The 26984-nt window shown below is 42.4% G+C and overlaps 1 protein-coding gene across 2 annotated transcripts in view; it reads left to right on the plus strand.

Annotated features, from left to right (window-relative positions):
- LOC122996964 (inositol polyphosphate-5-phosphatase A) overlaps window positions 1-26984 on the plus strand; it is a 148125-nt gene that overhangs the window by 99361 nt on the left and 21780 nt on the right. For both annotated transcript variants that reach the window (XM_044372796.1, XM_044372797.1), the window contains exons 9-11: window positions 9215-9299; window positions 23790-23885; window positions 25478-25552. In XM_044372796.1, coding sequence (XP_044228731.1) covers window positions 9215-9299; window positions 23790-23885; window positions 25478-25552 — 256 coding nt within the window. The remainder of the gene's footprint in view (window positions 1-9214; window positions 9300-23789; window positions 23886-25477; window positions 25553-26984) is intronic.

Below are 26984 nucleotides of genomic sequence, written 5' to 3' on the forward strand. Positions count from 1 at the left end.
CAAAATACATCATAATCTAAAAGTCAGATTGCCGAGCAATTTGCACATTCATGCTCCCAGGAGGATGCATTCTCAAAATTCGTTTAACATTTTTTATTACACTGGCAAGGCTCTAAGAATCATAATAATAGGGTTAAAGATTTCCTCACTCTGCACTAAGTAAAGACAGCCTCTATACAAACCATGCTATCCACTCATAGGCAATTCTAATATGATTTATGGGATATCCATTTGCAGCGGAGCAGAATGATAGAGTGCGTGGTACAACCCCTGCTCCCTACCTGGCCATGCTAACACAGAATAAAAGCTTAGTACCAGCCTTGCAGCAGGTGACCTCCCATTCAAATGGCATCAGAATGCACGACAAGGCTCCTCGCCACCTCCACTTTGAATAACTACATGCATATATGGGTGGCATACATTACCACCAGGCTTTCTGATGTGCATGAATTATGAGGCGCTTTTTAAAGTATTCTCTACGAGGTCATATTTTACCTGTACTTCATTCTTGATTTGATGAAAGAATGGTCCGCCTTTAATGGACAGGGAAGTGAGAGTGTTTTAAGAATATGGCAGCTTTTGCTGTTTTTATGACGCTGTAACTTACCTGGATTTACTGGCATAATGAAGTTTCAAAAGGACCTTTCTTGTTGCTTACACTTAAGTGTTTTCATCCTGTTTCCTCTGCTTTCGTCATGCTTTTGCAGTTGATTTATTTTCAAGGGTTGGCTCATAAATAGACCTAAATAGTTGAGTCTCTGAGTTGTATTTGGGTGGCTGAGGGGAGTGAATAGAAATTGTGCTGGCTGAGTGGCAGTTTCCACGCTCCCTCTTTCTAAATCCCCTTGTGTTGAAGATGGAAACCTTGTTGTTACTTCTGGGCCATATCATTTAAAGAGTTTTTTACAGGGTCTGGGGTGGAGGGGCTAATGGTGTGAGACAAGGTGGTGATGGTGAGGTTTTATATGTTGGCTAGCCTGGTATTCCATGCTAGGGGTCCAGGGGTGGGATAGTGGGGGCATCGCGCCTCAGTCACTCACTTTGGGGGAAACCGTTGGGCGCAGATCCGGAGCACCAGAGTGAGAAAAAGCTGGCGGTGCAGAGGGAAGGGAGGAGGAGCACAAAGGGTCCTTGGGCTCTGTAAAGGGCAGTGAATAATGGGTCGGTCCTTTCACAGAGGCTGCTAACCTTTTGGCAGCCACCAGCAAACTCCATTCTCCTCTGCCGATCTGGGAGGACAATGTGCCCGGGCCGGGCTTTGAATGAAGCGCTACCACCAACAGTGTTCCCATTCAGCGGCTGGTTGGGAACCATCTTTTTGACCATTGTCCTAACTCTAACTCCTACCCCCAGAAAGCAGAGCAGGAAAAGGGACAGGGGGAATATCTAAAGCCAAACTCGCCCCCCCTTCACTCTTCTCTCTCCTCTCTCCTCTGAGCTCTAATCTCTCATTGCGGGATGGGGAGAGGAGGGGAGGGGGGGGGGGTTGCTGAACACACCACCAGCTGAGATCCATGAAGCAGCCGGCACAGGAGTCTGATCACACAGCAGTGCTGGGGACAGAGCTCTGCTACTGGGCATCAAACTTCAGCCTCCACCTTATCTGGGGCCCAGGCCTAATAATGCAGCTTACGGCCCATTGAGAACACATCTGATAAGCCTTTTCCTCTGTGGCCCTTTTAACTGCTAAACGGTGTTTATCTCCAAAGTGCATCAAGGCCTCAGGGGAACAATGCTGAGAAGGAACAGCGTTTAGCCAGCCAGACCTCACTATTGAGTCACATCAAAAAAGCACAGCTCTATAGCCTGCGCTGATGTGTGGGCCACTTCCATGAGAGCAAAGCAGAGCTCTGCTTGAAATTTATCCCCTGCTTGTTTTCCTGTCCTTTGAAAATGCACATATGTGCTCAAAGCTGCATCAGGCATTATTTACCGTGTTGACTCAGCTACGCCTTGATGTGGAAGATCATTGTTTTCTAATTATGTAAAGCTTTAATAGTTTTTATTTGTACACAATGTAAAAAAAAAAAAATACCTTTCTTTAGAGATATATTTTTAAGTTAATGCATTATGTTAAAATATCAGCCAAAAATACTATTGATGTGTATGCAGTAAATAATTCTTCTTGTTTGCTTACATCTGTAAGAGACAGCTGTATAATGACAGTAAGGCTGAATCCCGGGTCTCTCTAGAGGATGGAAACCATGGCTGCTAAATGAGCCTGTGAAATCATAGCATGAGATAAAATCAACAGGTTTTTTTCCTCTTCCTTAAAAAAATCCCTTTGTGTATTGGAGTTTGTTTCTTTTTTCCAACCCCCATTCAGAGTGGCTGGTCCGGTTCAGGGGAGAACAGTTTTACATTACAACTGTGAAATCCTGGCATGAAGGCGTCCTTTGTGGCATGCCATTATTTTCACACAAATATAGTCCATTGTCACAGTGCTGAAGTTAATTTGATCAACATTGGGGACATTTAACTGTTTTGTTCGCTGAAAAGACTTGTTTCATGCTCATTTTCGGGGCATTGAAAAGCAATGATTGGCAGAAAAATAATGTTGCCGTTAACAATTCAAAGCAATTAGTTTCCCATGGGGAGGCAGTGGGCCGCACTGGCCACCACACAGTGATGCTTTGTCATTTTATGGACGGTCATCAGTCAACTGTCAGAGCGTCTCAAAGAGCCCTCCAATCTAAATGTTTCCCTTTAGGCTTTTCCCAGAACAACAGGCTGAAAGAGCAGAGAAAGGCCGGCTAGTTTCCAGCCAATAGACATGTTGAGCTGCAAGAGGGAGGGTTGGATAATCGCAGGGAGATCCTCCATAAAGCCAGAATTCATTTATTAAAGAGAGTAGTGTGTATGCGTGCATGTGTGCATTATGCTAAATGCTCACTTTTTTCAATGCATAACAATACCATAACATGTACCAGATAATTAACTACTTTTTTCTAATGTGTTCATTTCTGGTAACTAAATCAAAAGAAGACACTTTGACATACAGTAGCTATATACAAATTACACTGTGTGTGTGTTTGTGTGTTTGTGTGAGTGTGTGAGTGTGTGTGTGTGTGTGTGTGTGTGTGTGTGTGTGTGTGTGTGTGTGTGTGTTTGTGTGTTTGTGTGTGTGTGGTGTCACTGTGACTCCTCACCCTGGGAGGCCTGCAGGAGCAGAGGTTAATCTTCCCCAGTGTCTCTCTGCTCATAGTGGACCTGTTTATTTCACACACACACACACACACGCACGCACGCACACACACACAGAAATCTGGATGTCCCCCTTCCCTCATTTACTACCTTTTTATAGATGGACATGGGCCATTCAGAATGTTGGAGGAGGCAGCTTTGCAGCTAGTTTCTCTTCACTCTCAAAAGTTCTTTATTTATGACTTTGTTGACCTCATAAACTAATTAAAATTAGATATACAGTACTTTAGATGAGAAACAAGACAAATATTTATTTGACTACATTTTCCTTGTTTAGCTTATCTCACAGTTAATATTTATGAGTGTTGCCATGATGCCAGAATTCTGACTTAAAAGCTGATAAGAAATGATCTAAGAAGAGGTTTCCCCACTATAGATGGCAGCCTCATTGTATTTTGCACTAGTACTACACTGTTCTATACTATTCTATACTGGAATAATGGCCCAGGTTTTCTCTATGTGCATTTGTGATAATTTGTTAAAACACAATTCATTTAGATTTTTTAGTTTATTTTATTTGATCTATTTAGGAAAATTCTTTACGTTAGTGCAATAAAAAATTAAAATAACAAAATTAAGACATTTGCAATTAATAAAATTACCAAAAACCAACTCACATACAGTGAAGCTGGGGCTTTTGGGGCCTCTGGAAGCAGTTGCCTGCTTTACCCAGTTGATAATCCAGCCTTGAGTGCAAACTGCAGCTCTATCTTTTCTAATGCTTTTTAGATTATGTCCATAATCAAACAGCCATGTAGACAAAAATGATTTCTCCACCTTCCAGTCCATTTTAGACAAAATTCCATGCAGTAAAGATTCAGAAGACACCTCAGCGAGAGTGACAGAATATTCACTCTTCACATTATTTCAATAATTGGCTCCACCTTTACTCAAAGAGGTCTTCTCCATCTTGAGTTTGTGTTGACAGTGCTTGAGTTGACTTATTCCGTAACCTCTGCGTGACCGCAGCGACACCCCTGCACCCCCTCAGTACCCTCTCTCTCCTGCACGGCGTTCTCGGTGGGTTGGGCGTTGCAGAGGAGCTTGGGTGCTAACAGGGGGACGTGGGGAAGGCAGTCCTGCAGTGTCAAAGGTCCTGTCAGGGGCCACCCCTGTCCTATTCAGAAAGACGTCACCCTGCACATTCTTCACAATGTTAACATTCTCCCAAATTCTCAACATTTACTTACAATGGATGACTGCGCTCAGCCCAGCTATTGTGTGCAAAGTCCAATCTGACCGGCCAACTTATGGTAAGTCATCTTGTCAATATAATCATGACATGGCCCCCAGTTGCACCCTCATAATCCCATATAGACTGTCTATTACGGCTCAGTTTAGCTGTCAATCACAGCATTTAATCTGCCGAGGAGTCAGTGAGGGATCGAGGGAGAAAGATTCCAAAGCAGACAGATTTTGGATGTGTTATTGTGGTATTTATGTGTGTTATCTGAGAGATTGAGATGCTGTCAGTGTCTTCGGTGCAAGAGCATTTTCAGTCTTGGGAACATGCTTCTTCTTTTCGTCTATGACAGCATGTTTGTGTGTGTGTGTGTGTGTGTGTGTGAGAGAGAGAGAGAAGGAGAATCAGAAAGAGAGAATGTGCGGTGGTTGCTTTGTGCTGGTGGTTTAAGGAGCCTGGGAGCAGAGTCGGGGGCCATGTTATAAATTAGCGTCTGACCCCTGTCTTTGTGTGGCCCCTAGGAAGGCCTGATGAAGGCCCCAGCCCAAACCTCAGTGAGAACGGCCCTTGTGAAGAGGCTCTTTCAGGGGTGTCACTGCGCGATGAATTGGCCAGGAGAAAGCATGTTTATAGACTGTGTAAAGGAGTGCGTCTTTGTGGGAGAATGTCACTGACACTGTTACAGTTTGCCTGAATGAACTGAGATGACGAGGCTAATGGGGCCCCCGCCGAGGGTGAGGGTCAGCGAGGGGGGGGGGGCCCCAAGTTGGGACCCCCCACCCTCAGGGCCCTTTCACGCCCAGTAGCTGTAGCTAATGTTGCAATTCTTCGTTCCCCCCACAAAGGCCAAGAAAAAAGTCAACTTTCACACCAGCGGGTCAGCATGAGTGCTTTAGGAAATGATCGTGTAAACAGAGTGTTACCTTCTGACCTGTGGCTGATACCTTCGAACAGCAGACAAAACAGCCCGGCTTCGGGTATTAGACATGGCTGTTAGCAGGATAAAGCTACAGGACGTAGAGTAGAAAGACCTCCAGGCTATGGAGAAACACACATACACTCTCACTCCTTATCTCCCTGCCTCCTTCTCTTTCATTTTTCACCATCTCTTTCTTTTCCTTCAAACAGACTGCACCACTCACTTCTCTTCTTCCCCATTCATCTATTAACCCGCTTTCTTATCTTTGTTCATCATCGTCTGATTGGCAGTTGTACAGATTACTGACTGAAGTTTGGATTTTAGTGGACTGACTTTTGGTTTATATTCTTCACTCATAGCTGCTGGCATGTGGTAAACTCTGCATTAGCACAAGGAATACATGAGTTCCCAGGCATATAACAACTGCAGTGACGCCTGTGTACAGCCATTTTACTGCCCTCCATTCAGGACAGCAGGATAAACTGGCCACTAACCCTGTTTGAATAGAGCTGAGTCTCTTAGCACCAGGATGTAAGGTCATTAATGACATCAGTACCAGTTTGAGTGTATTAATGAGCTACTGCTTACACACGCACACACAGAAATCTGGATGTCCCCCTGCCCCCATTTTCTACCTTTTTATAGATGGACATGGGTCCTACATACACACATAGTTTTTTTTAACTAGTGCAGTCTATTTATCTGTACTGATGTGCGGTGAGTCAGACTGTAGGAGTTTATTCTTTTGCTCCAGGATCCATGGTTACTCACAATGTAGAATCTTGTGGTTACTGAATCAGCAATCCTTTGGTTTTGAGACCATCTATGTAAGTGACTTACATAACCAAATGCTGTAAAAGCGCCAATTTGTAAATGTGAGACACATTTTCCTTGTTTCGAAGAAGGTATTGGATCTACTGTTTCCCCTCAGGTAGGTTTGAAGAAGTGATGCACTCAGGTAAAGGGGAATTGTGTTTTCCAAAGGTCGATTGATCCCAAAATTGAACTGAAACTTTTGCTGATTATCTGAAATAATGTTATTTTTAGCAGTGATGAAGGTTTAAGATGTCAGGACTTAAAAACAAATTGTACTTTCTGTATCTATGTAAGCTGAAGGGTTCATGAGGGCTTCAAGGTGACCAAATTTCATCATGTCTGCAAGGTGTACACTTGCTGTTCATTTTGAGTCTATCAGGGTTCCTGAGGCTACAGCTTGTACCAATACCACCCCTCTGTCAACAACTGTACGCACTGCCAATAATGTTTGACGCTACTGACATTAAACTATAGGCCATTATGTATTGAGTAGAACCTAGACATGTCGATTAATTAATTAGTTGATTGGCAAAAAATTGATACAACAAACAACTTTGCGTATTTTAAGCAAAGATGAAAAAGATTCACTGGTTCCACATGATCTGCACCTTTTCTTTCTTTAGGTTTTTTTTTTTAATTACCATAAACTGAATATTTTTGGGTCTTGTTTAAAACAAGTAATTTGTAATTGTCAAATTGGCATCTGACAAATTGTAATATGCATTTTTCACTATTGTCTATTTCTATTTTAAAGACCAAACAGTTGACTGATCAATCAAGCAAATAATTGGCAGATTAATTTATGAAGGGAATAATCATTACTTGCAGCCCAAATTGCTAGTAAAATTAAGAATGATTGAATGATTAAATTAACAGATAAAAATGGTGGATTTTGTTTTGAAGCGCTCATTTGTCAATTGGTTAATGGTCAAGAACAGTCTTAAAAATTAGTTATCACATCAATCACAACCATGAAATATTTTCATTCTTATTTTGAAGATGAAATTCTTGAATCTTTTCCCATCTCCATGTTGACCCCTCTAGAAAAACCTGCAGGATAGAAAGACAATCTAGTGTCTCTTTAATATAATGGGATGTCAAGTTACACAGTCTCTATTTAATATAATAGCCGTGTTCCCCGCCTCTTACTCCAGTCCCCTTCGCCTCCCTGCCCTTCACTCTCCCTGCCTCATAGAGAGGAAGGGACCATGCTTTACGACAGCCGGCCGAGCCGAGACCCACCACCAAGAAGAGGCTTCTCTCTTTACAGCCCCATAAATATATTGTTATCTGGGCCTGGGAAGTCCACAGTGAGATTTATCCGCGCGATTAGTGGAGATAGCGAGCCAAGCATCCTGAATCATTAATTACACAAGAGGCTGTGCTACGTCCACCTTAATTTCCTATCTCTGCTCTGTAGAAGAGCCACTTTTAAGTAGGTGATGAGGCATAGGAGTTAATTATATGTCGCTTAGTTGCGTTTTTTTTTTTTTTTTTTTTTTTTAAGTCACTGGGATGCTGGCACTACGGCGAGGTTCTGGATATTTGGAACTAGTCCATGACAGATAGGATCTATACTCTATGAATCCTCCGACACTTATCTCTCTGGTTTAAAAAGCAATGCATTCAGTGCATTAAAAACATTAGCAAGACAAGAGACATTAAAATGTGTTGGATTTAACGACCCGTTGAAGGCATCAAAAAAGCACAATAAATAGATTCCTTTCAGTCAGATTCCAAGTGAAGCAGAGTGTGTGGTAGACTGGGTAGATAGTCCCTTATGATATACAAGTCTGTTACTGACTCTTGGTCTGAACCTATAAGCCCACCAACAAATCAGTTGCTGGGCTCCTGTCTTCACTGAGTGCAGGACTAACACAGAGAGTATCTGCAGGATGTATCTCTTCGTTGTTTGGGTCAGTTCACTCTCCTTTTGATCAATTCAGCAAAGTGAATTTTCGATCAAATTGTCTAACTTTGCCATCAAAGCCGATTATCAAAGGAAATAATCAAGATTTATTAAGTGAATTGTGGTGTCAGCAGAGAATTAACAGTTTGAATTGAAAGCATGTTTACTTCGTCCCCCTAGCACTTTGCCAGATGGAGCAGGTACAGTAAAGGAGTCTTAACTTGTTGCAGGGCTGACATGGATGATGGGAAAGATGGTCACTGAGTTGTTTCAATCTCTCATTCCTTTGTTTTTGCATAAATAGATGCACGTAGAAAATATGACCATTTTTTAGACATTATTATTAGGTTTCTGCAGTGATTTTACACATCAAACTATTTACAGGTTATGGAAAAAGAAGTGCGTTTACCAGACCTCTGTAGCCCGCTCCTCATCTCTGCCTGAAACTAAGCTAAAGAATGCATGGAATAAAAAAGGGCCATATCACTGTTTTTTTTTTTTAAATTGTCCATCGTGGAATCTTCAATGCTAAATTGGTGCTGCACTCTTGTTCCATCAAGAAGATATGATTGTTCCATCAATGAGTGTTGCATGTTTTGATCTGACCCCTGACACATGGTTTGTCCAGAAACATGATTTAATTTTTTTTCAGGATTGCAAGTTATTTAAATACCTTATTAATCCTCATAATAGGCCTATTTTTCAGATTTCAAATTAAATGTGTGTATCATATCCTCTATCTGCCCCATCTTAATGTTTACAATACTTTGTGTACTATCTGATAAACTATGAATGCCATAAAACTCATGTACTAAAAGCCAGAGTATAAAAAGACACAAACCTTTCCAAAAAAAAAAAAAAATCTTGTCCCCTCCTCTGTAGAAATGAAACCGCCTAATCAAAGTGTTCAGACCACCAGGTGGTGCTGTGGTCCTCATCAACTAAATGCCCAGAGGTCAGAGGAATCATCAGATCACATCTGTAACAGTCCTTTAACAACCACTGATAAAGTTTCTCCAGATGATGGTTTTCAGATTTTTTCCTGCTATTTATAATTCATGGTTATAATTCAGGATAATTAGGAATGATGATTTTTTCTGGTGCATTCAGGCTGCCTGTACTCATCAGAGGTTGTGATGGTTGTTTGAAACACTCACTGACAGGTGGTTGTAATGTCTTGCAGGATCACGGACCAGCGGTATGAGAGGGTGCCATATTTTGTCTTTGGGGACTTTAACTTCAGGCTGGACTCAAAGCAGGTTATTGAGGTGAGTGTTTTTGTATTGTATTTGATGAATTGGTAAATGATGAACTAATTGTGTAGATCTGGGTAATATGGGAAATGTGTGCACAACTGTTTGCTGAAATACTCTATACATATGTAGTTATGTACAATAAAACACTGTGTATGTGTGTGTGTGTGTGTGTGTGTGAGAGAGAGAGTGCAATATAGTAAAAGTGGTTTTAGTAGCTCACTGTCTCTTTAGAGTTATGACTCATTAAATGCTTCACTGTGGCTTGCCCAGCTGTGTTTGCCAACTGAGCCTCCAAGTGCATTGTTATGTTATGGTGCCATTCACTGCTCTTTCTCTCTCCCTTCCTCTCCTGCTCCCTCCCTCTCCTCCTCCTCCCCTCCTTCTCTTGGTGCAAATGAGGCCGGTGAGAGCCAAGGTAGTGCAGTCATTCAGCATTCTCCATGAGGAGATGGGGGGTTTAGTGGCATAACAAGTCATAAAGGCCCACCGCAGACAGTGGTGTCCTATGATAACAGAGTGGGAGAGCCACTTGTTGGCCGATCCTCTCCCTCCTCTGCAGCACAATGGCCCTCGAATCAGTGGGCCTGTTCAAGGTGTGGGCATTGTTCATTTCAATCCAGAGCCCCATTCATGGGAGAAGGGAAGAGGAGGGAAGGTTTTCTGAATGGAAGTTTTGCTCAAATGACTTAGGAAGGACTTTGCTGTGTGCAGCACACAAGAAGAAACCTTTTTGTAGTTTAGTCATCTGGCCACCAGGGGGGCAGTAAATCACCAGAGGGTCAGCTAAGTGGGATAAACGTCACATGTTTTTACTCAGCAATCTATCAGGAGCATTGATTGATTGCCTCAAAGTTTGTGCAGTACATTTGATTTTGGTTTTGTAATTGGGTTACATTAACTCACTGATCATGTGAACATGCGTCGCTTAGTAGATAATAAATCCAAGTACAGAATCCACAACAGCAGATGTGCAAACACTGGGGCCATTGAGAAGTCAGCTATTGCAATTAAATGTCACCTGGCGCACATTTAGGTTGCCACAGTGATTTTATATCAATGATAGGCTGTTTTATATCTTATCAGCATTTCTGTAACAAAAGACACAGTGTTCTACACATTAAGATATATAAAATGTTACTTGGCTTTATAAGAAAAATGTGTTTTCAATGCCATTACTGGCAAGCAACATGGGTGCATTAAGCTAAAAGGAAAGCATCTAATCAAACAAAGTCAGATGAGATGATTTGGGCATCGTCTGAGCCTATCTGTGTTTATCGTGTGTAGCTAATCTAGATAACTCTCTCCTCATGTTTCCTGTCTTGTCCATGCTGCTCTGTGGTAGGTAAGCACTTACCCTCTCCATGTCTCTACCACTCTGAAATGCTGTTTGAGTGCACTAGGGGTCATGACCCCTTTTCTAGGGATGTGTTAGGCCTGCATCGGTGTGTGTCCATCTCTGCCCCCTCTCCCCTCCACACAGCTCCATTCTTATGCACCTTGGCCCCCATTCACATACACATTCACATCCAGAGCGAATACACACGCACACAAATACACACACACAAACCAATTTGTTAGGCCAAATGAATCTGATTGATTCACCCCATTTAAAGGGGTGTATCAGCAATGCAGGGGGGCTTTTTTGACTCAGGAAGTTAGAGTTGTGGTCTGTCGCATAAAGCACACACACACACACACACACACACACCTAGATATTCTCCCTCCAGCTTAATAAGGGTTTCTCAAACATGCTGACCATTTAATGGGAACAACAGAAAAGGTTGATGATGTCATCTGTTCGAAAACACGTCGTTAAAGGGGCAGCACTGCTACGTGTAAACCTGTCGAGCGCAGTGGCCAACCTGTCTGATTTAACAGCGGCCTGTGTGTTCACGGCAGGGAGAGCTGTGATGTCACCAATAAACAAATGGGTTGCAACCTCAGTGTGGGGTGTAACTCACAGCCGGGCGGCCATTTTAAGCCCTTTAATGACAATTAATGTCAACAGGACAATTAGTGCACATCCACTGAAGTGCTTAACTGTAGATGGGCTGGTGGTGAATCGATCGTCCATACTTATCCGAAGATTGATTCAGACACAGAGAGACTGACTCTCATTCTCACTGTGAGTCTCATTTCTTGCTTTTCTCACTGTTCCCTCTCTACATTAAATCGATAGGAATTTTGCAAAGGGACCAAAATTGCCATGCAGATGAATGGATACTTTCACTCTGTTAAGTGGATGAAATGATTGCAAAATTAAACTACTTGCCTTTTGATTTGTAGAACACCCAAGACAACCCTCAAGCACCCATGTGTATCTTTAGGCCCCACTTTGAGAGTCACTGGGTCAGAAAATACTCCAGGACATTTCTCTACAGCTGCACGCTACACCACTTCTCTTCTTCTCTGTTTCTGGTCCATTGTGGGTGACTAGACTGTGGACAACCACTAGCCACTTCCCTGTCACCCATCCTGCCTTGTGGGTGGGTGTATGAGACAAGGGGTATTTTAGGATGTATCCATGTGTGTACAAAAAAAGGAGGTGGGTTTGGAAGGGGGTGGGTTTGTTATTGTCACAGGGCAAATTCCAGGTGGCAAATTCCTGGCATGCTTGTGCGGCAGGATCAGTAACCAAAGGCCTGCGGCAGCCCCCCTCTTGCCCAGCCCGGGCAACCCCATTAATTGTGTCCGACAGAGGGAATTGGTTTCAATTGACCCCCATTCAGCGGCCCTTTGACTGGCAGACAAAGGACACAGCCACGTGGAGACTAATGCTAGGGCTGAGCAGCCTGGAGGTGGTCCAGTCCCCACCAACCTTCCTCTCCTCTCCCATGAGTCTGATCATGCTTTGGCTTGATCACGCTTTGCATCGGTGCTGATGAAACGGAGAACAGCAAAGGAAGGGTTTTGATGTCTGGCAAATCAGATACCCCACAGCCTACTTGTTGATGTGCTGCCCGTGAATTCTTTTAATCTTTCATGTAAAAGCCACAACCTAGCACCTGAGACCCGATACCTAAGTTTGTGAGGAGTGCCCAAATACCGTTGGCATCCCTGAGGTCACCTGTGTGAGTGTGAAACAGGTAAAATCTGACTTGGAATGGATTATGCTGAATTATACCCCTCTCATTTCCAATCTCTGTATATGACATGGAAGAGCTGTGTTCAACTCATGTTCAATACTAGAAAGTTACTCAGGGAAACAGTTGATCAGCTCTTGATTATTTAAGACCTGGGTGGTATGCTGTAGTTCCATACACATTACTGCTTAACTGGAAATTGCACCAAATCTTATAATTTTGTGTTAAACAGGTTGTCGACATCGCAATTTTGGAGAACTTTAATATGGACAATCAGGTGTAATAATTTCTTTTCTTTATTTGGTCACCTTATAAAATGGTAGTGAAAAATCTGCTCTATAATCATCTTTACTGTCAAGAAGAATTATGTATAAGTGGGACGAAGGATCGGGATCCCATCGCAAATGTTGAGGGCAAATGTTACAATAATGGAGATGGGAGTACACAGTGAGCATATTCACTAAGAATCGTACGATCATAAATATGCATCTAAATGCACATCCTTCCTGAACTCTGCTGCTCTAACGGCTGCCTTGTAACTGCTACAATTGGAATCAGCATTTACAATTTACTGATTAACATTTTTATACATTTGAATTACCACTTCCTCAAGCTGCAGCTGTTTTTTTCCTTGTAAAGACATTTAATAAACCTAATTTCCACAGTACACATCCTCATATGAACTTTTACAGTTGTGATGTGGCAGATGTCAGTAAACAACATTGTTGTATTTAGAAGTGATCAGAACCTCAGGGCCAGCAGACAGGAGGATGGTGAATCTGTTGGAGCAGGCAGTAATGGTCATGAATCCTGCAGGATCAGACAGGGCATTCAAAGTGCAAAACACTAGTCATTTACAATATGTGTCATGTTTGTATTGTAGTAACAGTAAGGTTACAATAGTAATCCTATAATAAACCCTTAAATAATCTTACTATCGAAATCCATGCTCACCCTTTCTTACTGCAGCTGAGCAGTGTCAGACCCCACGTTGGGAGCTTAGTCATGGAGGCAGGTCAGATAACCCTTGTTGACCCACTCACACAAACAGCGAACACAGGTTTTCCTTGGGTCCGTGCTTCAGTCAATGGGTGGTATACAGTGTATAGCAGTGTGTGAGAGTGTGTCTATCCCTCGAGCCAGTGGCCAGTAGTCATGAATCAGCAGTGTCGATGACAGGCTCAGGGCTCCGTGCCTGGACTCCTAGTATATTTAAAATCCCTCCTAATTAAACTTAATAGAATGTAAATTTAATATCTGCAGAGATTGTGTGCTGCTGGCCAGCATGCTCCAATTTAAGGATTGATTGAGGCCAGCGGGAAGGTTAATTGCTGACTTGATCTACTGTCCCCGTGACATGGCGTGGGGCTGTTTTAATTGGGCCTGATCTGCTGCTACATAGACAGATTTCATTAGGCTAGCTGGCCTTTCACAGACTGGAGAGAGTTTTGAATCAGCACCCCCTGTCTGCGTCTGCTGGAAGTGCAGAGGGCTGGACCAGGCATCAATCTTCCTTCCTTTGTCCTGTGTCCTTTCTCTCGCTTGAGCAGCATGAAATTAAAGGTGGGGCCCTAGACTAGCCCCTCTCCTAATGAATGCTGTAAAATGCTCAGTAATGACAGGCCAGCATGATAGATCATTTATTTTTCACACAGCGAAATCACTCAATACAAACGCCCATGACAGTGAAGATTTTTTTTTTAGCAGACATGTTTAAGACAAATCTTGTCATGAATGCCATCTTCTCTGTATTTATGTTTATTGCTGCATGTATGTACACAAGGCTCTAGATGGATGTGCCTCTCTATTTTTGTAAATTTATGTTCTTCTATTTGTAGAAGCTAAACTTGCATTTTGGTAGAAATACTATTGCCTTAATCAAGTCTGAAGAATCGGTACGTGATTGACTAAGTATCTTGGAGAACCATGTTTAGCTTCAATTTTTTTTAATAATTGGACATTTATACTGTAGTGGAAGGAAAGTACAGGCTACAGACCTACAGTCATTGTGTTGCCCCTCTTGTTGCAACCAACAAGAGTTCATTAGATAGTTGATGGCCATTGTCCTAGTTGCTGAACCTAGTCTGGGTAAATAATTTGCACCAGTAAAGGGTAAACAATTTTCCCTTTTTAGCCCGACTTTGACTAGCATGTGTGTATCTTGCTAGCTATAAATCAAAAGGCAGCCAGTGTAATTAAGTGTACACTACATTAGTCAGGCTAATTAATTTTGGGGGCCATCCATCCATTAACCAGCGGGCCAGCACTGATTGGGCCTCTGTTCTGTGGAACCCCTGACACTAGGGACTGCATCCCTCCTTGGCTGCCCTCAGTTTTCCTAGATAACACTTATGCATTTACACCCACAGTTACAGATGTATACATTTACACATTACAGGCCTCATGTAGTTAATAAGATTTAGACTAAAAAGGGAAGACTTTATTACAATAAATTTGACAGTTTCTATGTCACAGTGCACAAGGATGGTATTATAACAATTCTCTTTTCTTCTTTACTTCAGTCCCAAATATAAAGTGTCAGCAAGCTGGACATACTGAGAGGAGTGTTGTATTTTACTATTTTATTGCCAGACCTGGGCCAAATTCTATTTGCAAATCCTTTACATGGTTTGTTGGAGCCCACTAAGTCAATATAATTCTCTGTGAAAGACAACTAACCTGACACTGCCTCAATTGTCCTGATGCAGGAAACTCCACCCATTTAGTGTACCATGTAAGTTAAAACAGAGTTATTAGCACCTGCTATTTGACCCATGTCTGTTGATAGCCTTACAGGTGAAGCCTATGATGGAGATGTTTCCTTAGAATACAATAAAGGCTTATTATCTGCCTAGAAGAGTCCAATCTATCACAATGAGGGCCCATTATATCACAGATAACCCATCTGGATATAGAGGGAGACTATTCCCTCTAGACAACAGCCCCTGTTATCTCTCTCTTCTCTCTGTTTGCTTTTCAGCTGCGCTGAAGACACAGAGGAAAAAAGAGTTCAGCTATGAGGGCGTAACTTGAGCGATGCAGCTTTGATGGGAGCGCTGTCCATATAATTAAAACGCTGGCAAATGAAGAACAAGCAGTGGCTTCTGTTGGTCCTGCTCATTAACAACAGGCCGTTTGAGCCCGGCGCCAGCCATGCTATTGCCATTGTGTACTTGGAGGTGGGGGGGGCACTGTGACTGGCAGCTGGGAACACCATGCCAACAGCGGGATGGCGTGATCAACCAAGCCAAGGATGAGCGCAGAGCCTGGCACTAACAGGGCCTGGGAGGGCGCGTTGCCTTGTAGGCCCCTGGGGTTGGCCCCGGTCAGGGATGTAACCTGAGTTACCCTTCAATCATTCACTGCTGCCGTCTTCTCCAGCTGGAGCCAATGTAGAGATCTCTCTTTTAACTTGCTGCTGCACTACTGGTGCACTGTCACCTCTTCTCTCTGAATATTTCATTTAAAGAAAGTCAGAGAGTAGAGGAAATTTTGGGGTAACCAGTTGTTTGACAGCCACGGCTTGCAGAACATTGATTTATTGCTGTATATAACATCCAAGAAAGAATTGTCAGCTGTACTGCTAATACACAATGCACAATGAATTCTACTGAAAGTGATCATTTTAAATAATTCAAAATCCTGTCATCCATATTTAGACACAATTTATAGCCCCAAACTGCCCTGAAATACACTCATTCTCCTGTTGTTCTTCCTCACTATCCCAAACATATTCACTCGCACATTCGTTTGATTATTAATTTTCTCCTTTACTTTGTCCTGTCATGTTGCCGTTCCCTGTTAATAATCCACCACCTTTAAACAATGTAATCTATAAATCACAATTAATCAACTTCGGCTTCCAGCTCAGTGTTTTTTTGTAGCTTTATTGATGGTTTGTCTTTTCTTCTGTTAGTCAAAATGCACCCACGCCTTTGAAATCACAAGGAGGAACAGCCACCAGTTAACAGTGATGCTATTATTTAGTCCAGATGAAATGTGGCATAAACTGTGAAGGATAGGAATCTCTTTGTGCCTGGCACATAGTGTCCAACTTGTGTGATGTCAGTCTATTTTTGACTAATGCAGTCCTCAGCCTTTGTGAAGCACAGCACAATAATTGTTTTTTTCTCTCTCTGAAGGTTGGAGAGTTTGCCAAGATAACACATGTTGTCTCTGGGAGTTGTGCACAAACATGCACAGACACTGTCTCCATTGCTATTTCCAGAATTATAATCATTATAGTTAGTTCTAATGCATATGCAAAGCAGCAGTCTCTTTAAGTATGGCTGCGCATGGCTGCCCATTCAACAAGTCAGTCACAGTTCCTATTCAAATTAGGCGATGCCTTTAATTCATGGTGTTTATTTGCTTTGGTTCAGTCCACAGCAAAATTAAAAAGGACAACAGATCAGTGATGATACAATGTAATGTTCTGTTGTTCTTCAGGAGGCCATTGTGACAGTAGAAGTGATAGGATTATTGAAACAACTTGGCCTCCAGGTTTCCCAGTGTGAATCTTTACTGTCTGCAGCAGAGTGATGTTCCTACAGAATGGCTCATTGTAACACAGCTGTAAACCCAGTGTTGGCACCATGGGCTTTTAAACAACTCTGCCCACTGACATTAAAAGTCACCGGGCTCCATTCACATCCGCACACAAATATCCCATCATATTTAAGAGGGCCCATTAAGGGCCACATTGAGAATTCATGGGCCTTTCTCTCAGTCCCCCTTGTGTGATTTATCTGTGACGGCCATATTGCCGGGCCCTTTCAGAAGGAGTGGCTCCTGTTTTTGTCTTAGAGGAGACCCAAAACAATGCATTTCAGGCCCATTTCTCCGACAGGGCCTCCTCTTTCAGGGGGCCAAGAGAGCCGGGGCTGGCCTAACATCTGTTTGTGTCCAGAGCCAGGCGGGACCGGAGCACAGCGTGCCTCAGTGGCCCCCTTCTCCTCTCCCTGGGGGTCTTTGTTCCCGATTTCATGCTATCAGAGCGGCAGCATGTTTTCCTGCGCAGAGCTGTCAGGGGCATAAAAGGCCCTGAGTGGGGTCACATCAAGAGGGATGGGCATGAAAAATTGGTAAAATGTATCACAAAGCCCACCCACTAGATGGTTGCCTAGCGCCCTGTGGTGGGGTGTCAAGACCCCTCCTCCTCCCCTCAGTACCTTCCTCTTTCCCCTTTCCTTGGCTGAATTACACCTCTCTCTCTCACCCTGGTGGACAAGCACATCATTTAGATGAAATGGTGCAAACAAATTAAAGGGTGGTGCTCCAAATGAATCAATGTTCTTTGTGAACGAGGAGGGTTTTGTGCCTCACTTGGGTCTTCTCCTCCCAGTACACACTAGAAGGAAGATGGTTGGTCACCTGCCTGGCTGAAAAAGCCATCAACTGTTTTGGTAATTCTCTCTGGTTTTCTCTGGATTTGATCAGTGTTAATGGAGTGAATCCTAGATTAAGTTGGAAATTTCTAACAAGCGAAGGAATCTCTGTTGCATATTTGATGTTCATCCAACCACGCTTCCTTTTTACAAGGGACAGAATTAGACTTTCATTAATTGTCCGGTCCTGATCTTTATCGAATTCCAGAGTAATGAACTCAGCAGAGTCTGCATTCTTATTGGACAGTCACTAATCACCAATCACTGATTGGGTTTTCGATATTCTGTAATTGACTCAACAACGACAGATTACCTCACTGTCTGTTTCCTTTAATTGATTCCTAGCGAGAGCTACGGTGGAATAGGTAAATGAGAGTGCAATGTTTTTAGGTGCTTAGTAAGTGTTTATACTCTATCAATAGCACTTCGGTTGGCTATATTTAAATGTGCTTCAATGATTGCTTCACGGTTGGATGTGAATTTGTTTTCTCATTAACAGGATAAATGTACTTTTTAAGTCTAGGGTGTTAAAAAGAAAACATGAATTGCAGTAGCGCTGCTGGCTACTCCTTCAGATCACAAAGCTCCCTTTCAGAAACATTACAACTGCAGCTAACAACATTCAAATGAATGCCACATTAAGATGGCTATTGAGCAATCTGAGTGTGTATGACCTTATTGAGAGGTTAAGAGAACCTGGTACGTTAAACAGTCTTGCAGACATCTGCCGCAGTTGGTTTCAAAGTGCAGATTAAAAGTGGCAGGGGAGGTATCTCAGATTAAATCTCTCATTAGGTTTTCTTTGTATAGGTGGCAGTAATGTGTCAAGAGCCCGGCCTGAGACAATGTCCTCCTCTTACTGGGACTAATACGCCTCAGGAGAACCCACCCTCCTTTTACTGCCACTACTTTACACAGAGAAACAGTCACAATGAAGCATCTGGTGGCCTTTTCCTGTGTAGAAGGCTTTTCCATGGCCATTGTGCTTGCTAGTGTGTATGTGTGAGAGAAAGAGACAGAGAGATCAGGAGGCTTAGTACATTTCTCTGACTTCAGTAGTCTTATAGGACATGTTTAAGTTAGCATGTTTCTGTTAGTGTAAGGCTTTACTCAAAATGTGTGGATCTAATTTCAGAATATTTGCTCCCAGCTTCGAGTGTGAGTTTGGGTGGGTGGGCAAGTGCGTGCTCGTGCATCTCTCTCTCTCTCTCTCTCTCTGTGTGTGTGTGTGTGTAACCCCCCAGTAGTGGGAGGTCGCCGGGGTCAAAGTGATGAATTTTTATAGGCCTGTTCCCTGTGTTTCAGCCCTGTCCCTTTCTCTGCGCGCTGCACTGCCTCTCAAAGACAACCATGCAGGGCAATTTGTCCTGCGGGGCCCTGCAGAATGGGCCAGCAGAGAAGTTAAATACCAGGGGGGAACACACACACACTCACACAAAACATACACATACATTCAGTTTCTCTCTCACACGCACACACCCCTCCGTCCTGTTGTCCTGAATGATTTGTGGCCTGTCCATTATCCATTCCAAGGGGACAAATGCTTTTGGCCAGTTTCTGAAGGTAAAGCCAGAATGGCAGCCCTCAATGCGTGCCATTGTTTTTAGAGAAGTTTCCCAGATGTTATAATGCACAAGATAAATAGGGCACATTATCACTACCTCGCACGCCCTCTTACCTCTCCAAGCTCATTTTTGGCGAGGGCGTGGCAGGTTAGGAGACCTCCTACAACGCACACACTGCCATCAACCCTCAGCGTCAGCTCTCTCACACAGCCCAATGGGTTCATGGGAAGGGTTGAGAGTTTGTGTGAGTGTTACTTGCTGTTAGGGGTGACACAGGCCAGGTTTACTAGGGTCAACCGCTGACCAGTGGGTCACACATAGGCTAACTTGGCGGGTGATTACGTGTCTACTGTCACCTCTCCTCCATGTTGAATCCCCATCCTCTTCTGTTTGTCAATGATTAATCCAGCGTGTTTGGAAGCATTAAATTAGCCGGCCACAGGGAGAGAGGAGTGGATAACTCTGGCTTGTGTCCAGTCAGATCAGGTGGGGAGGGTCACAGCTGATTTACTGGCTTTCCTGTGTAATAGCTGGCAGGAAAGCAAGAGGCCAAATTTGTTGTTGCCTACTTTGGATGCCCCCTTCTACCCCACTCGCGCAGATGTCGCAATCACGCATGTGGGATGGGTGTGATGAACGGTGGCGATCGTAAGAAAAGTGATCGGAGTGCTAAGCAATTCATGCTGAACCTGCCAGCCCCGCTGGCACACCTTAACTCAGCTGGCAGCCTCACTTTGCGTGGCAGTGAGAAAATAATGGTGCATTCTGACAATGCCACTGCCCCTGCTGACACAAAGGGGAGCCCCTGTCCCCTGCCTCTGGTAATGAAGAATGAATAGTTAGCTCATTGTCCACTCATCCTCTGTCTCTCTCTGCACAGTCTCATACAGTGCTCTCTCTACCTAATTGAGGTTTAATCACTGAGTTCTAAATGCACTCAATGGATTATTATATGGGGTGGAATGACAGTTTAATGAATAGTGTTAAATCATTGTATTGGACTGGAATTAAAAAGTTAAAATTAATTGTACACTGGCTAGTATGCCACAAATTTCTGCTACTAAAATTCTATTAACCAGACTAACATTTCAACATTACTGTGTCTTCATCAGAGTCAGTATGACAAAATTAGCATAAAGCAAATACTGATATAGTCAACTTAGAATGCTGTAGGTGTACATTTGTCATTAGATAGTAACTCTAACAGGCCAGAGCTGCCAGAACCATTGTCCAAGTGCCACAAGCCATACACCATAATGAAATAAGAGTCACAACAATACAAACAAATCTTAAATCAAGTGCAAAAGTACAGAAAGTGCCAGTACACTAGTCTTTTTTCCCTCTGAAGTTTGCACCTGATTCAGCACATTGCTGGCAAATTCACAGAGAACCCCTTTTTATCTGTTGACCAACTTTGTGTTGGGCAAAAAAAATGCAGATCAAAATGCCAGACCTGCATCTCCAAGAATCGAGGATGAAGGTTTTAATGTTCTAATGAAATGCTAAAAAAAATTGGCCTTCGCAGTGTGAGACCAATTTTTCAATATAATCTTCTCTGTGTCTGCATCCCATCAGAGTAGAGCCTGCTGCTTTTGCATTGTCAGGAATGTCATGGTGTTGTGGGTGGGTTTCTTAGTGTTTAAGTTGGGCACAGTGGATTGCCTCCATCTGTTGGCAGGACTGGAGACAGAAGGCTTGGTTGTGTGTGTGTGTCTTTGGTCTTTGAAGTGGCACAGATTGCTTTAACCTCTCTTCTAAGGAGAGCAGCTGGAATAGAGAGCTCCTTTAAACAGCCGCTTCCTCCTCCGACAGTCATGAGATTATCCTCCATTGATGCACAAAGCCAGCGCCTTCCTCGGCAACCTCTCATCCCAGCCCCCCGGCCTCTGGCCCTGTACAAACACTCAGTGTTGACCTGTGACCCATAATGCAGAGATGTAATGCCAAGTCACTTTGCAGGATCCGTTAAAGAGCCCAGAGGAGTGAAGACATCCTTACTGTCCCCTGGACTATAGCTGCTTTTCATGACAGCTGTCCGTTATTGTTTTCCCATTGGCTGTCTTCCTCACTCCCTCCCTCAGACTAATTGGCATGTATCAAATAAGGAGGCAATTGCAGTCAAATGAATTATGGTAATATCATTTAGGGTGGTCAGTGAGAGCGTGTCTACATGTAATGTGCTTAGGAGGCAAGAGCTTTGAAGGCTTGCATGAAGAAGAAGAGATTTGTTCAGAGATTCTGCACAAGCACCTGGGTTCTGCTGGCAGTAGGAAGGAGACATCACTGCATTGATATGGCCTTAAGTGACAGCATGGGGTTCTCATTTGCCCCATCTTGGTGTTTGGTGGGCAGATCTTATGACAGAGGCACTGGGATGAGCAAGGGCTGAGCCTGGAATCTGTGTTGGATGAGGGGGATGTTTTTTTCACAGAGGACGACAGTAGGAGAGCTGTGATCGATCAGTGCAATCAGCCACCACCAACCATTCTGACACACTGATTGGTCAGTCAATGAACTTATGAATGGATCAATCAGTCACATCACAGCATTCACTGCATGCAAAGGTCCAACCCAGAATACCTACAGTAAAGGACTGACCACATCAGCGGTGACCTGCTACACTCTTTAATAGTTTTGAAATAAAAATGAATAAAAACATGTTTGTTTACGCTGCGGATATACGTATGTAACACACACCTCAAATAAATCAGGTGTCTTCAGCTTCTGTGCTTTGTTACTCTTGCCAAAAGGCCAAATGTAAAATCGGCAGTTGGAATCATTAGTTTCACTAAAGCTAAAATAGTTTAATTCACCCAGGAATCTAAAATGTCACCATGCTGGGAAAAGCCATTTTCCTACAAGGTAAGACAGCATTAGCTAATTGTCTTTTTTTCTTACTGAGCTGACATTTGGCACAAGGTGTAGCTAACGTGAATACAAAACCTGCAGACCAATTATCTCACTGGGAAATATGTCATTCCACTATTCTCTAAGAAGAAACCTATATGTATCGTCCCCTCTGTTCATATCTACACTCATTTACATGTGATTGGTCAATGTACCACTGCCAAATGTTGAGGACATGTTCCTGTTTCGTGATGACCGCTCTTTGATTCGAGCCTCGCTTACTGGATTATCAAAATTATTTGAACATGAATGGAGGTGCTATTTCTGTGCTTTAAATATTGATGCTTTTTGTGCCAGTAAGCAGTGTGAGCTTCTGGCTTCGGCGGTAACTGTGAAGTGGCCAGGGATTTCTGCTTGACTGATTTTTGGATTTGCAAAGCGGGCGACAGAAGGGGCTCGCTTGGAAGAATTACAAGACCCTGATGCTCGTAGAATCCAAAACCACTAAGGTCCATTTTAAAATATTTTTTTAATATGTCAAACTCACAACCTTCACTAGACTTTCCGGAGTCTTGTAGTTTTTGCTATTAATATCTAAAATGTACTGAACATTTTGAGCAGAAATGATACTAGGTTCACATAATGTGCATTGGGTACTAATCAGAGATGGTAAAAAAGTACTTTCTGTGGTTGTCTTTGCTAGCTGTGGCTACAATGACTTTTTGACAGGGAAAGTATCTCTTGCCCCTCTCACTAGCTCCTTCCTTGGCCTATTCATTGCACAAAGCTGCTTAAGCGCACTTAAGCGCATTAGCATTTGGCTGCCAGGGGACCATATTGACCCTGCATTTGGATGGCCTAAATGAGTGAAAGATGGAGCGATTTGTTAGGGCTTTAGAAAGTTGCTTTTGGAGAAGGGGGGGTGAGCATGAAGAAATGGATTTGAGGCAGTGGGGGGAAGTTGTTCCACTTTCTCTCAGGGCATGGTGTTTGTTCTAATCTGGTGTGCCGTTTCTTCGTGGCCGAAGCAGGACTGATTTGTGACATTTCAGTCTAAAGGGCCTTTTTCTGCCTGCTATATTGGCTTGACCCGATTATCTAATCTGTGCTTTGAATTTCAATCAGGTCACCCAGTCTCTGCCGTGTGGTATGGGAACCACTGGCTGAGGGATTACCTCATTCAACTGTCTTCAAACACAGATGGTCGAATGTTTAACTAATTGTTAAAAGAGTCCACAAAGGGGAATTTAACCATGCACACAGTCCATGGGGTCAGTACATAGACCCAAATAAAGAGAAGGGACAGTGAGCTGGTTGTTTGTGGGACGGTTCTTAAAAATCATTCAGATGCATCACAGGATTGTGCATAGTGTTGGGTACCAGGACTGCAGTAAAAGTGTGGCCGCAGAGCATAAATGTTACTGTAGAAAGTGTATGTGTGCGTGTGTGTTTTTATGATGTGTGGGTGACAGCCACAGTTATCCATTCTATTCACTTATTTCTTTTTTCTTATCAACACACAAAGTGCATACATTTCTCGTGGGGGGGTATACCTTTACCTTCCTCTCCTGCTTCTTTGTCTCTTTGTGATGATTCATTCTCTTCCTCTCTCACCTCCAGAGTCTCTGCTCCACTGCCACCATGCAGACAGTCAGAACCGCCGACACCAATGAAGTCGACAAGCTAATATTCCGAGAAAGTGATAATGACCGAAAGGTAAACTGCCTGTCAAAATATTGACTTGTCATAACCTTATTAAAATGAACATAGATTTGAAAAGAAACTTAAATAATATTGTCATCCTAACACTGTTTTGTTGAATTTCAATAAAATCAAATTTGTCTTAAAGGGATAGTTTGGATTTTTTGAAGTGGGGTTGTATGAGGTACTTATCCACAGTCAGTTTATTACCTGCAGTAGATGGCGGTCGACACACCCCCCAGGTTGGAGAAGCAGGCAGGGGTACCGGCATAAAAGCTAAGCAATGTACTGCTGTGGACGGGGCCAGCAGCAAAACATAGATCAGCTGTTTGGGTCAGAGAGTGCTGATGTGGCATAAAACAATAAGCAGCATGCATAGGAATACATAAGTTCTACGGTTGAGAAAATTTAGTGCCAAAGGAAAGGGCTGTCTGACGGCAAGCTAAAGCGGTGAAAATATTCTAAATATAGCGTAAATGTAAACTGATAATTTTTTTAGGTGGGCCTTTTTTTAGGTGGCAAAAATACATTTTGCTGCAGGCGCCATCCATAGCAGTACATTGCTTAGCTTCTTTGCCGATACTCCTGTCTGCTTCTCCAAACCGGGAAGACCCAAATCTACTGCAGGTATTACACTGACTATGGTTAAGTACCTCATACAACCCCACTTCAGAAAATCCAAATCCATCTCTTTAAGGCTGGTCACACCAGAAATTGAGATAGCAAAATGTATCTTCTTTGGGAGCTTGCTAGCGCTAGTTGCTCATAGGTGAAATTTTTTTTTAGGATTGTACATGATTTAATCACATGACAGACTGAAGAGGAGGATAAAAGCTCTTTGACTTAGCTAGCTTGCCAACTGTTAGCAAGCTCTTTACCTTGGATACTAACAGGACATTAAGTTCACACTTTGTTCAAAGGAGAAATTTCTTCCATCAGCTCTTAACTTCTCTAATGTCTCATAATTTCAAAAAAAAACAAAACATCTCTTTTATGGAAAAATGTATATTTTGAGGAGGATTAAATAAAACTGGATGATGCATCACAACTAAAAAGCTACAATAACTTCCTCCATTTTGGACTCTCCAGCTCTGTTCCTGGAAAGGTCAGGACTCTCAAGATGGTTGCTAATGGTCAACAGCGAAAATTTGTGTGTCAAAGTTAATCAAATTTGAACTAGACACAAAAGATTTCAGTGGACTTTTACTTTTCCCCTGTGTGCAAATCCATTGAATGTAGCTTATCAACTAAAAACAAATGATTTAGTTGTGAAATGTTGCTGTTTTAAATGCTGATGTGACCAAGCCTTAATGGAAATATGGTTCAAAAATGGAAATATAAACATAATTCCTAAATATATTGATTATTTCAAAAATTTCTCATTGTTGTTCCCCTTTAACATACCTGTAACCTCTTTCTGAGACATTACAGGTAGTTTTTACATTCAACATAATGTGGTGTGATGCGTCAGTGAAACACATGTAGAGTTAACAGTACTGCTGACCACTGCAGCACACTGCTGTTCATTAGCTCTCTGATTACTAAGCACACCTCACTTTAATATTGATATTAATCAGTCCCCTTTTCCTCTCTTGCTGCTGGTTTAGGTTGTTCTTCAACTTGAAAAGAAGCTTTTTAATTATGTCAACCAGGACGTTTTCCGGGAAAACAATGGGACCTCAGTAAGTCACCTCCTTGGCTTTCTAACCCTTTATATATTCATCCTCTCTCCATCATCTCTCCTCTTCAAGTTATTTATTACTAATTTAATTTGTTTTATTGACTTTATAGACTTTCTTTTTCCACTGCGTAGTAACAATGGCTGCCATTTACTGCATTTCAAACTGATTATCTGTAACTTGGACAGAGCACAAGAATGAAAATCAAAAGATTCTTTGCAGCCACAAGATTTGATTTGAGGTCTTTTATATTTGGATAATGGGCATAGAAAGAGCAGTGTAAAGGAAAAACAAGCACATGTACAAAATATCATTAATGCAGCTGCTGACCTGAGACATGCAGATGCATTGACTGATGCTCTCACATCATTTTGGCCTCATACACACACACACACTGTCTTTGTCCCCACTGAGAGGCCAAATGTCTTTGGAATAACTTTTAAATGAGATTGAGTTTAGATGAGGTGAACATTTAAGTGACTGCAGAAGAAAACACCTGATACACACTTCAACTTTTATATGGCCACATATTGCATTAAGTAGTGCAAAGTTGGACCTTGCTAAAAATCCTCTGAAGGACACACACACACACACACATACACACACACACACACAAAGGTTTTGTCTAATGTGATGTATAACAATGACGCTTTTTTGTGATTTTGTGATATTTTGCCTACATGTGCCATGGCATTACATACAGGGTATCTGCAGGTGTTGAAAAGCATTGAATTTAGTTTCTTAAAAAAGGGCTTAGAAGGTATTTAAAGTCTTACATTTTGTTTATGAAAGTTTTACATATTTTTTCTTGCCAACCATAGGCAGTAATGTTGGATATGAAATGCTTTTGGGAGACATCAGACATCTATGAACTATAAGTGGGACTGGTGTGACAGTGGATTGTGCTGCAGGAAGCTGTTTAAGCCTTTTTTGCAGAGTTTCAGTCAGCACCATCAGACATGTAGCAAACAATGTCACTACAGAAGCTAGAAGCTCATCACTCAGAATGGACAAGTGTCGGTTTTACCAAAAATGTAAATTAATTTATTATTATTAATTGGTTAATTTAATTATTATTTAAAGTCGAGTATTTGAAGCATATCTGGAGGGGATATTTAACTGTATTGATATCTTTGGAAACTCAGAAAAAGAATGAAAAGAATTTAAAATAAAGTTCTGTGGGTTTAGTAACGCATAGTCACACAATTTCTGTTATATGAACAAGTCAATCTGCTGGACCCATCAGTTGGACATCTGGTTATTTTTGAAGGAGAATAATCAACTAACACGTGTCCTCTTTCCCAAAGAAAAGCATACAAAGCATATACCAGTGATAAAGGTATAAAAAAGGCCACAAAGGACACGCTTCAGCCTTTTAACCAAAGATGGGATTTGGAAGACACAGATGTTGGCAGATATTGACCTTGCACATTGT

Source organism: Thunnus albacares, chromosome 14 (genome assembly GCF_914725855.1).
Source record: "Thunnus albacares chromosome 14, fThuAlb1.1, whole genome shotgun sequence".
NCBI classification, from domain to species: Eukaryota; Metazoa; Chordata; class Actinopteri; order Scombriformes; family Scombridae; genus Thunnus; species Thunnus albacares.